Here is a 13,002-nt window from a genome sequence, read left to right as displayed (position 1 = left end):
CCTCAGCTATGTGTGACACTGACAGCTGAGTCTCATTAGGAAAGAGAGAAATAATATACAAGAGATTTAAATATCCAAAGACAGGATATTAATGATATCAATCACTTAAGCAGCAAAAACCCAAACATGAAGATAGTAACATCTGGAAAACACAGATATACCAGGAAATGGGAAGAAGCAAGCCTCTAAGATCAAGAAGAGAAAGCTAAAGCTGTCTCTCCACAGAAAGTTCCCAAACCAACAAAAACTCAAGGGACACCTAACAAGAAATTTCCTGAATGAAAAATTGGTGAAGGTACATCATTTTCCAGAATAAAATCAACAACATAGATGGCAACACTGGGGGAAAAAAGACACAGCCAGGCATTGGTTGCACACGCCTTTAATTCTAGCACTCAGGAGGAAGACAGGCAAATCTCTGTGAGTTCGAGGCCAGCCTGGTCTACAGAACGAGCTTCAGAACATGTTCCAAAGCTACAAAGAAACCCTGTCTTGAAAAACCAAAATATAACATTAAAAATAATAATAATAATAAAACATGATACAAAGACAGACCTATACGTATATATATGTAGTATATGAAGTGTGTGTGTGTGTGTGTGTGTGTGTATATATATATATATATATATATATATATATATATGTATGTATGTATGTATTTCAAGGGAGTAGACCTAAGCCAGGACCCTGGTGGGTCTGGGCAGGAACTAGGCCTGAGCCAGGACCTCTGCCAGTCTGGGTGTGTGGTGTGGGACAATGGTCTATATTCTGTCAACTATTTTAAATAAATGCTGATTGCCCAATAGCCAGGCATGAAGTATAGGCAGTACAACCAGACAGGAAGTAGAGGTGAGTCAAGGAGAACAGGAGAATTCTGGAAAGAGGAAAACTTTCTCTGCAGTCCTGACCTGGTCACAGAGCAAGCAAGATGTAACTGCCTCACTGAAAAAGGTACCAAGCCACATGGCTAACATAGACAAGAATGGGCTAATATAAGTTATGAGAGTTAATAAGAAGCCTGAGCTAAAGGGCCAATCAGTTTATAGTTAGTATAGACCTATGTGTGATTTCTTTGGGACTTAACAACTGCAGGAACTGGAAGGAAAACAGGCGTGAGTGAACCTGGGATCTCCCATGGAATAGGCAGAAACCAGAGATCTTGGTGGGGCTAGGCATGAGTCTGAGTACTCAGAGGGAGTAGGCCTGAGCCAGGACCTCTGTGGATCTGAGCATTGGTCTGGGACATCAAAGGGAATAGGCAGGAACCTAGAATCTCAGCAGGTCTAAGCATGGGTCTGGGACCTCTGAGGGAGTAAGCAGGTCCTCTGCTATCCCAGGCACACCTGAGTCTGGGACCTCCGAGGAAGTAGGCCGGAGCCAGAAACTGTTCCAGGTCCAACTCCAAGTCAGGTACTATTTCAGGAGGGGTTCCAGACCAGGATTTACAGAAACAGGGCAAAGTCAGCAACCTAGGCCAAAGTAGGCCTGAGACAGCAAACTCCAAGGGAGCAGAGCAAAGTACAGGAGCACTGAGCTATCTCCAGGAACACGGAGTAACCAATGGGGTAACTAGAACTGTGACACTGACTGTACCACAAGGAACAACCATCTGAGCTTTGGATTCACTGGCACCTAGAAGATTATTCAACAGAATCTCAGGCATCCCCAACCACACCTATTAGAGGAAAAGATAAGTAGAAAAGGTAAGAACACAATACAACATCAGTAAAACCTAATAATAATAATAACCAAAACACTAAACATAAAGAAAGAATATTAAGAGCTGCAAAGGAAAAAGACCAAGTAACATATAAAGGTAGACCTATCAGAATTACACCTGACTTCTCACTGGAGACAATGAAAGCCAGAAGGTCGTAGTCAAGTATTATGCAGACATTAAGAGACCACAGATGCCAGCCCAGACTACTATACCCAGCAAAACTTTCAATCACCATAGAAGGACAAAACAAGGTATTCCATGACAAATCTAGATTTCACCAATTCCTAGCCACAAGCCCAGCCCTACACAAAATACTAGAAGGAAAACTCTAACCCAAGGAAGTTGGCTACACCAACAAAAACACAATTAATGGTCTCATAGCAGCAAATCTCAAAGAAGGAAAAAAATGCACAAGTTAACGTCACCAACAGTGAAAACTAAATTAACAGGAGATAGCAATCACTGGTCATTAATATCCCTTAATGTAAATGGACTCAACTCACCTATAAAAAGACACAAGCTAACAGACTGGATATGGAAACAGAATCCATCCTTTTTCTGCATACAAAAAACATACCTCAACCTCAAAGACAGACATTGTCTCAGAGTAATGGGTTGGGAAAAAAATACCAATCAAATGGACCTAAGAAACAAGCTGGTGTAGCTATCCTAATATCTAACAAAATAGACTTCCAGCTAAAATCAGTCAAAAGAGACAAAGAAGGCCATTTTATATTAGTCACAGGAAAAATCCATCAAGAGGAAATCTCAATACTGAACATTTATGCCCCAAATACAAGTGCACCCTCATATGTAAAAGAAACACTTCTAAAGCTTAAATCATACATTAAACACCACACACTAATAGTGGGAGACTTCAACACTCCCCTCTCACCACTGAACAGGTCAGTCAGAAAAAAAAAATGAACAGAGAAATAAGAGAATTAACACATGTTATGAATCAAATGGACTTAACAAACATCTATAGAATATCCATCTAAACAGGAAAGAATATAACTTCTTCTCAGCATCTCATGGAACCTTCTCAAAAGTTGACCACATACTCAGTAAAAATACAAATCTCAACAAATACAAAAAACATGGAATAACCCAATGTACCTGAATCCTATCTCCTAATCCCCTTTTATTCCTATTTCCCATGTAGATTAGATCTATGTAAGTCTCTCTTAGTGTCCTCATTGTTGTCTAAATTCTCTGGGATTGTGGTTTGTAGGCTGGTTTTCTTTGCTTTATGTTTAAACATCTACATGGGAAATAGGAAGTCGAAAAAGACAAGATCTCCTGAGTAAATTGGGAGCATAAGGACCTTGAGGGAGTGTTGAAGGGGGAGGGAGGGAAGCAGAGAAAAATGTAGAGCTCAATAAAAATCAATAAAAAGATAGAGAATAAAAGGTGACTAGGAGATAGTTATGAGATCCCCAATTTGAGTGTTGGTATCTGAACTCAGGTCATCCCAAGAAGAATATGTGCTGAGCCACCTGCCAAGACATATAGCACTTTTTACCCAATAAACCAAAAGTCTCACAGATTAAGAACAACAAGAACAAAACCTAAATAAATAAATAAATGATCCTTGGGAATATGATGCATCAATATAGGATGCTGTGTACGGTAAATTTGCAGCATGAATTGAATGCAATCCAAAGAAATTTCCCAACAATTTATAATAGGAAAGCCGATTGTTCAATCACAGTGGAAACACTCAGAATGTTCAATGGGATTGTGAAAAAATAGTACAGAGATTGATTTTTTTTTGTTCTTTTTTTTCGAGACAGGGTTTCTCTGTGGTTTTGGAGCCTGTCCTGGAACTAGCTCTTGTAGACCAGGCTGGTCTCGAACTCACACAGATCCGCCTGCCTCTGCCTCCCGAGTGCTAGGATTAAAGGCGTGCACCACCACCGCCCGGCCAAATTGACACAGTATGACTTTTATACTTACCACAATACTACAACAATCAAGAATGTGTAGAATATTTGTGAAAGAAAAAAGGACATGGAGAGAAAAAGACAAGAACAAAGACAGGAAAATATAGTCAACTTTTAATCATAAGACCAAAGGAAACTCAGGAAAAGTGTGATCTGAACTAATGTCAGTCAGCTCCCTATGATTCTATCTGTATAGAAATTAAATAAAAACAGACTTCACAACTTCCACAAAATTAACTCAAAATGACCCTTTAACTGTTATGTTCCTAACCCTCCAGCTACTGATATTTCTTCTAAAGACAGAAGCCCCATGCTCTAGGACTCTCTCTGCAAACGGAGGTGATCTCTTGCTATGGATTTATAGCCCCTTATAGCTCCTTGTAGTTTCAGGTAAACCCATCCCCTCTGATGCCCAATAGCAAAACAACACAGAAGAATAATTTAAAATCTGCTTCTTGCCAAATGGATTATTGCACAAGAGGTGAAATCTGCCCTATCTACCTGCACCATGGATGCTTGAGAAATCTCTGAAGATCAGAAACCCCCCTTTGTCCTCTGGAACTGAACTTCACTGAATCACACCATGGTGGTTTGCTGAAGGATGATCCACATCACCTCTTTCTATCAGGTGCTAAACTATTTGTAACACTTATAAGCCAAACCTGACAGTGGAATGCAATATTCAGAACATCTAGAAACTAGACCATCATTTTCCAATTCATTTTCCTACCACACACCACAAGCAACAACTGCACCCTGGACAGTGATATTACATGCATCATATCCTCCCATGCCAAAGCTTCTGTGCCTCCCCCTACCCAGAAAATTCCACATAGGAATGCTTAGAGGACAAGGGCCACTGCCAAGGTTAGCAGAAGACCAACAGAATCACAGTCTGGCTCACGGCCCATTGAAGTCTCAGCAGAAATGACAATGCAGTAGACCTGCTCTGGAAACCCCACATTCACCATGGCATGGCTTGTGATCTTCCTTACAACTCCCTACAGCAGAAACAGAAGAATCATGAAAAGAACAAGCTAGGGCCACCCAGCTGGGCCTCAGAATATTAGCAGCTACCATATTGGGTGAGCAGAGATCAAATGACACACACAGCACAGACCTTCCCAGCTCTACTCTTCCAGCCCAGCAAACAGGGCTCTAGTCTAGAAAGTTTTTAATTTTTTTGTTGTTGTTGTTTTATATTTTGAGACAGGGTTTCTCTGTAGCTTTGGAGTCTATCCTGGGACTAGCTCTTGTAGACCAGGCTGGCCTCAAACTCACAGAGATCCACCTGCCTCTGCCTCCTGCATGCTGGGATTAAAGGCATGTGCCACGACTGCCCAACTTGAAAGTTTGTATCTTAATTGACATTCTTCCATTCTCCAAGTATACTTCCTATTCCTCAGCCAAGTACAAGGTCTTTTTTTGTGCACATTCTATTATACACTCACTGTTCAATGCAGCCAACCCATTGCTTCTTAGCTGGGAAATCCTGCAGCCAAACATAGCTCACATTCAAACACTGATTGTTGTTAGGGCAACAAACAGGCCATGAATTAAAAACAATGAGGAGTCATGATAGGGCTCAGAGGCAAGAAAGAGACTATGGGTATGATGTAGTTTTTATCTCAAATAATTATTGGAGAATTTGAAACAGGCTTTAGGGCCGTGTACTCCAGAGACTAGGGATTTGTATGAGAGAACAGCAATGATTACGCACAGCTTTTCTCTCAGTCTGTACATCTTAAATCTGGAAAATAACAGTACTGTTAGGCAGGGCCACAACTTTTTACAAATCTTGGGTTCTAGGGATCAGAAGCAACCCTCCACAAAGGCCCTGTCCCAGACGATTAACACCTCTGTATTCCTCATTTTAGAGGTGCTCTGTTTTATTATCAGTGTACCAAGGCCTTACAGAAAAATTCCCAAGGCCTTTGCCCCAGGCTGTTATTCTCTCTTCCAAGAATGTTCCTCCTCCCTGCTTGAGGGCCTATATGATCATCCCAAACCAGTCCTCAACACAACAGTGTTTTATCTTTTGAGTACTTGTCACCTGGTGTCACGGTTCCCATCCCTCAGAACTCTGCTTTTCTCAAGAAGAAAACTGGAGCTTTAAGGCACACCAGCCCTTAAGGTCGATTATGACTCAGTAATGCCACCTTGAGCAGCTTGTTAGAGGACTGTTCTTTGATACAGAGATGGGCCTAGTGACTGTAAATCAGGGGTGGCTTCTTTGTAATGGTTTGGAGCCAAATATTGGGACAGTCCTGGTTAAAAAAAAAAAAGTATATCTTAGCATCTCTATCTTTGGGGTGTTTTAGGGGCAACCTTCCCTTAGCTAAATTCTACCGTGTGAAATTTACCACCTACTAAGCATTAGTAATTTCTTTATATCATCAATTCTACTCCTCTACATCAGCTAAGTAGTGTAGTGCTACCCAACACAATGCATACCTTTTACGACCTCCACAAAATTAACTGTGAATGATCTTACACATAAAGGTTAAATGCAAAGTGCTTAACGTCTAGAAGATACAGGAAAAAGTAGGCCTCTCCAGGTTTGGTAACCTGTCTTCCACAGAAGCACCGAAAATTTGTTGTTAACTACAAATACTTTTCTACACACAGCTCCGTGCTCACAGTGCTCTGAATAGATGCAACCCACTGAGCAAAATTATTCAGAGGCCTGTGCCTGAGTCCAAGGAGTCTCACAGACCGCACGGGAACTCACAGGACAGGGAATCTGACTGCAGATTCCTAACCAGGTCCTGTCCCGGGGAGGACCCGCCACACCGGCTCCCGCACCTCCCATTCGCTCTTTCCATCTGGGGACAGCAGCCCCTCCCTCACCACGTCGTGGCTTCCCAGGTCGCCCATGGCCCCCTCACAGCACTCTGCAGCAGCACTCGCAGCGCAGCACACGAAAACACTGGCACCAGCTCCTCCACAAAGCCAAACCGGCAACCTGGCTCCCGGAAGTGCCCTGCACTACTTCTGACTGGCAGTTCGGCCTGGAGGCCCTGATTGGCTAGTGTTGAGAGCACCTCCCTTAGGGTTACGTTGTTCTTAAAAACACAGCACAGCGGGTCCAGAGCTCGCCTTCCACCCCAGACCCAGATCTTTTCCAAATCTGCAGAGATACGCATTTCAATAGCACTTGCTCCTGGCTCCAGTTGCTGACTGTGCTATCTTCCTGCGCTCCACAGGCACTCTGCATTTTCCTCCTGGACACTTTGTGATTAGCTTGCAGGACCCTTTCCTCAAATGTGGAGTGATTTCCTGTCACACAAGTGGAAGGGCGCCCAGAATATTAACAATTTTAAAGGGAGATTTTAGGACACAAAAGGATATGTTTGTTCTCTGGCTTCAGGTGAAGTGAAGGTACTTTTGACCTGTGAGTCACAGGTACTTCAGAGAACCAGGAGACAAATGCAGCAATCAGATAAGAAAACATAATAACAGCTCTGTCTCCCATCAGAAGGCTGGATGATGGTTCCATTGCATTCAAAGTTTTCTTGACTCTAAAGGTCTGTTGAACCATGTTCGTTTTTCTGAAACTGAAGGTGCTGAGGTGGGCATTTGCTCGCCGCACAGTTTGTTCTATGGTTTCTTGAATGAACGTCTCTATAATTTGACAGATAAAGGGCCACATGTGCTTTACCATCTTATTTAGCCATTATATTCTTTCGGTGTCTGGAAAATGAACCCAGGTGGACAGATTGCAGGCGCTCACCCCCCAGGTGCACTGATCACTCCTCATCCTCCAACAGCACCAGTGCATAGCACAGGATGCTGGCCTTGAGGCCGTGGCTCCCCGTGGCACCAAACAAGAAGACCAAGCACCAGCAGCACCCAACTGAAGATCAACCCCAGGTAGCCAAGGACATACACCGGCAGCAGCAGCATGAAGCTATGCTCCAGCTGCGCCAGCAGCCCTGGCAAGTCCACACTCAGCACGACCTCAGGCTCAAAGTGAGCTTGGGGAAGATGTGGACGTAGCAGCCAGTGACTCTTCAGGCCTTGCACGGGGTGCTGACCACACGTACAGCCCCCAGCCATCCTCGGCTTTCTCTCTCTGTTCTGATTTCTTGCCTGGCTTTACTCTGCTAAGCTATTGCCCTCAACAGCTTTATTCATCAACCAATAAAAGCAACACATATACAAAAGGACATCCCACACCAGACAAGAGTTTTCTGCTGACCAGAATGTAATCAATTTTACTATATGTGCATTTGTCAGGGGATTCACACATCCAGCATCTTGATGGTTTGGCCTACTTGAATTTTGTGTTGGATATGTACAAATCATTTCCTAGCAGAGGTCAAGCAGCCATTTCCCTCTGTCATTCCTTTATCTGAATCCATATGTTCCCATGACACTATAGTCCATTCTTTCTCCAGATCTCACTCTTACCTTGAAGTCACCCATAATCATTAGTATCATTCTTATGCACCCTGCTGACCTCGTTCTGTAGATCTGTGTAGAAACTGTTGATGACATCATCTTCTGCTTCTGTTGTTGGCACATAACCTGTATGATAGTTCCTGGGTATGTCATTGTCTGAAATCTGGTTGATATAATTCAGTCATTTACATGTCTGTACCTGAGCATGCATTTTGGGGCCAAACTGGATAGCACTAAAGCTACAACTGCTGTGTCTTTCCCCTCTCAATCTGAGTTTATAATCTTGCATTCACTGTGTTCCTGTCCAATACAACTCTGTCAGTCCAATGATATCCCACCTGAAGTGACTTAGCTTATGCATGAGCAAGCCAGTTGCTCCAACTGTGTTTAGTGTTCTCCTATTCTTGGTCCTATTGTGGTGACTCTTTTCAGCATGAGGAAGTGCCTTTCCTGTTCATTTCTATCAGCTCTCCTCTACTCTTTCAGCTTTAAGAGAGAAGCATCATTTGTCCTGCACTTAGGACAGGAGGTACCGAAGCTGTCAGATTCTGGGACTTTAATCCAGGTGTTTCTGTTGAACTTGTCCATATTGGGTTTCGTGGTCTTAGTTGATGAGGATGACCGACCAAATCTCTTTCTCTTCGTGTGGTAGCCTTTAGCCAACCAGCTGGACCACTTTCCACTTACATACTAAATTCCCCAGGTTTCTAGAGGACTTAGATGGTCATTTTTAGTCTCTCCATCAAGGAGGCAGCTACCAGGAAATATTACAATATACTCACTTATAATTTTTTGGGTCAGCCATCGTCAGAGAATCTTCCTCCTGCAGCAGATGGGAACAAACACAAAGGCCACAGCCAGACATTACACAGAGAGTGAGAACCCTTGGAACACTCAGCCCTAAAAAATGGGGTATGTCCATGAAATCCAAGCCCCTAGAGCTCAGGGAACGCCATGGAAGAGGAGTTGAAAAATAGTTTATGAGCCTGAGGGAATGGTGGACACTAAGAAAACAATGCTCTCTAAATAAACATGAGGAAAGCTTTTATGGATTCACAAAGGCTGAAGCAGCATGGACAGAGCCTGCAGGGTTCTACACTAGGTCCTCCAAGTACATATTATTGGTTCCAATTGAATGCTTTTATGGGATTCCAGAGTGTGTGAGTGAGTGTGCCTCTGATCCTTGTGCCTTCTCTTGGAATCTTTGCCCACTATTAGTTTGTTTTGTCAACTTTGATGATAATTTTTGCTTCATCTTATCATATTTTAATTTGTTGTATTTTTTTTAAAAAATGATGAATGAATTAACAAATGAAAACCTAGACACTACTATAAAGGTTAAAAACTGAACTGTCACTTATACCTAGTGTACTTTTGTCCAATGCAGTAACACTGAATATCCAGGACAGGCTTCATAGTATCTCTTCACAGCAACAGAAGCCCTAGCTAAGACATTTGGTGTGACACAAACACTTTTTTACAACCATTTTCCCCAAAGAGAACATCTTCTATCCTGACTCAAATTATCGCTGGTTTATTTTTGATGTGTTTTGTAAGCACATTAAAAAAAAATAATGGTGGTGGCGCATGCCTTTAATCCCAGCACTTGGGAGGCAGAGGCAGGCGGATCTCTGTGAGTTCGAGACCAGCCTGGTTCTACAAGAGCTAGTTCCAGGACAGGCTCCAAAACCACAGAGAAACCCTGTCTTGAAAAACAAAACAAAAAATAAATAAATAAAATAAATAAATAAAAAAAAAAATAATGGGTTGTTGATCAAAATACTTCAGCAAAGTGTGTGTGAAAGTCAGCCTTAATCATCATCCAAAAACCAGTAATATTGCTTTTGTCTTGTGTATAGTGGAGAAATGACAAAAATATTACTTTAGACTATTTTTCCCTTCTAGCTCTATAACAATTATTCTAATTTATGAAACTCATCATCTTCATGGTAATGGAAATCTTGCAACTTTTTCTTTGTTATTTATCTGACATCATTAAAGTCTTTATTTATTTTATAAGAAAGACTAAATACTTTATGCCTTAGTATCACTCCCTTTGGGGACTGTGGTAGTTTGAATATAATTGGTCCCCATAATCTCAAAGGGGGTGGAACTATTAGCAGTTATGACCTCATTGAAGGTGTGACCTTGTTGGAGGAAGTGTGTCACCGTAAGATCTCCGAGAATCAAGGTTTATCCTTTTGTCTGTCTACTGATTGTAGACTACTATTGTCCGTCTACTTCCAAGATGTAGCCTGAGTCATGTCTGCCTGTATGCCACCAGGTTCCTGCCATGATGCTAATAGACTAAACCTCTAAAACTGTAAACTGCCACCTCAATTAAACATTTTCCTTTATAACAGTTGGCACGGTCATTGTGTCTCTTCACAGCAATAGAAACCCTAACTAAGACAGGGGCCATTTCTTTGAAACCATCACACTATTCACAAAGGAAAAACTAGTTTTCTTTGACATAGTATCACTGGGTATAAGAACCAGTTTTCAGGAGATATCACATGCTGAGTAGTAGATGGCCAGTATAAAATGAACTCAATGGCATTTTTGCAGGTTGCTTGTCTCATAATGATTTGTCAGGGCATTTTATTTTTCTTCTTTTTCTTTCTTTTCAGATCTTTTGTGTATGTACTGATGTACATTTTATGGAATTTCTGTGTGTGTCACTGTGTCTATGTGTATTTCATGTGCTTTCTCTTTGGCTGTTTGTCTTCTGTTAATTTGTTTCATCTATACCAGCTGTTCTAAAGCCTAAAGTTTCTCTTTTGTTAAAGGCCATTGCTTAACCCATATAGGTATAGCACAATAATAAAAACCCAGAGACAGACATTTGGGTTCATCCTGAAGGTCAGAAAAGCAAAACAGCCAGTGACTTCCTCAGTCTGAAATGGCAATCCTGCCTCCAGAAATCTAAGAATTATACTTGTGTGAGAACTGTTTTCTCCCATCTTATATTCCTCTCTAGTGCTGGGATTAAAGGTGGACACCACTAACACCCCATTTCTATGAAAAACTAATGTGGCTACTGAGATTAAAAATGTATGTCACCACTACCTGGTCTGTAAGGCCAGTATGGTATTTTACTCTCTGAACTTCAGGCAAGCTTTATTTATTAAAATACAAATGAAATATCACAATATATAGGTTTCTTAATTAGCTACTTAAAGGTAGGGCTATTGGTACCTCTGAGATTTTTCCAGTTGTTGTTTTGTTTTTGTACAGTCTAAATGGTCAGTGACTGTTTTTCATAGGTCCTTATATTATCCTTCCCAGAAACATGAGTTGGTTTATGTCCAATTTCTGAGACTGCAGGAATGTTAATCTTGGAATTTCATTGTTGTAAGAGATCACAACCCCATAGTTTCATTGGTATATTAGCCATATATCGCCTCCATCTTCCTCTCTGACCTTCTAGACCTATGCATTCAACTCATCTCTTGCTTTGTTTTAGTTGGGATAGAGTTCCAATCCCTAGGAATTAAACATCTTCCTCCTCAAGTGGCCAATTCTAATGCCAAGATTTTGGAGTAATATAGTCACACCTGTATCTGTACCTAATATTATTTCCATTATAATGTTATTTATTCATACTCTCAGTTTTGGTCTTAGATAATTTATAGAAGTCTGTCAATATATATTTTTTATTTTCTATTAGAATTTTTGATTCATCCTCCATAGTTTTTCTATCATCACGAGAAGTATGGTTTTTTTTTTATAATAGGCATTGGATTTTCTAATTTTCCTGGGGAGGTGCATCCTCCAAAATTACTGGGAATGACTGAACTGTTTTCAACCTGTGACCTATGAGAGGCCCCCTAAGGAGATTCCCAATGGTAGTGAGTTGTCTTGTTTATCTCTTGTTGATCTACATTCATTGGTCCTTGTTGGCCTTTGCCATATCTTCTCTATAATCCAAAAGATTAGGGTCTTCTATTTGCATCATTCCCAGAAGAAACATTATTTCTATGAATGCTCTGTCTACAATCACTTCTCAGAAGGCCTATTCTACCACAATTAAAGCATTTTGTATTTTGATGTCTCCTCATACTTTGAAAGTTGTTTATCCTACCCAAGCCTCAGTGTTATAGCCAAAGAACTGAGCATTGGCTCTGTGTAGGATCCATTCATTCATTGGAGTTGATCTGAACTTTAAGGACCCAAATATCTTTTTGCATTCTAAATTAGCATTTTCAAAAGCCAGAGATTCAATGAATACTAGTCTAGCTTCTGGATCTGCTACCCCTATTTGTAGAGCTTTAGTTAATCTTTGCAAAAAGTCACCAAATGGTTCTCTTGGACCATTTATATAACCTTAGTATGCAATATATATTCAATTCTTTTTCCTATTCTTGAATCTTGTCCCAAGCATTCAAGTCCACTGTATAGCATAGGGACAAGATATGTTCACTGTATATAGCTTGACTATTCAGATCAGCAAAATGGCCATCACCAAGTATTTGATCTTGGAAGACCTCAAAATCTCTGATTCTACCTTGATATTCAAAGACCTTAGCTTCCTCTCTCCAATAACACTTCCACTGTAGCTGTGAACCATCTTCTAATACAACTATCTTTAAATTGAAACCAATCATGTGAAGTAACCTTATTTCTTAAAGACCATGTCTTTACCAACTATCTCACATATGGTAAAATCCTGCCATAAGATACTATTGTTTGCTTAATATATTTTAGACCTTTTATACATATAGGTTCTGTATATCCTTTTGTGTATTTACTATTTTTCTGGCTTTTCAGAAATAGTAATGAAAAACCCTTAAGGACCTCCTCCTCCAGAACCCGCAGCTGGCCTGCTCCAGTGAGAACATCCTGTTTGAAAGACCTTCAGGACCTGCAGCCAGCTGCTCCTGTGAGAACATCCTGTTTGCCTGAAAGACTTACAGGACCCTCCCCACCTCC

At 41.0% G+C, this 13,002-nt stretch overlaps 1 protein-coding gene across 1 annotated transcript in view; it reads right to left on the bottom strand.

Annotated features, from left to right (window-relative positions):
* LOC142845387 (uncharacterized) overlaps positions 1-6,642 on the bottom strand; it is a 30,146-nt gene extending 23,504 nt beyond the window's left edge. Inside the window, 1 exon segment of the mRNA XM_075964007.1 lies at positions 6,517-6,642. Within this exon segment, the coding sequence (XP_075820122.1) occupies positions 6,517-6,543 (27 nt within the window). The 5' untranslated portion in view covers positions 6,544-6,642.
* Positions 6,643-13,002: the final 6,360 nt, after the last annotated feature.

Source organism: Microtus pennsylvanicus, chromosome 3, assembly GCF_037038515.1.
Source record: "Microtus pennsylvanicus isolate mMicPen1 chromosome 3, mMicPen1.hap1, whole genome shotgun sequence".
NCBI lineage: Eukaryota > Metazoa > Chordata > Mammalia > Rodentia > Cricetidae > Microtus > Microtus pennsylvanicus.
The sequence above is the reverse complement of the archived record's forward strand: the minus strand, read 5'-3'. Positions and strand labels throughout refer to the sequence as shown.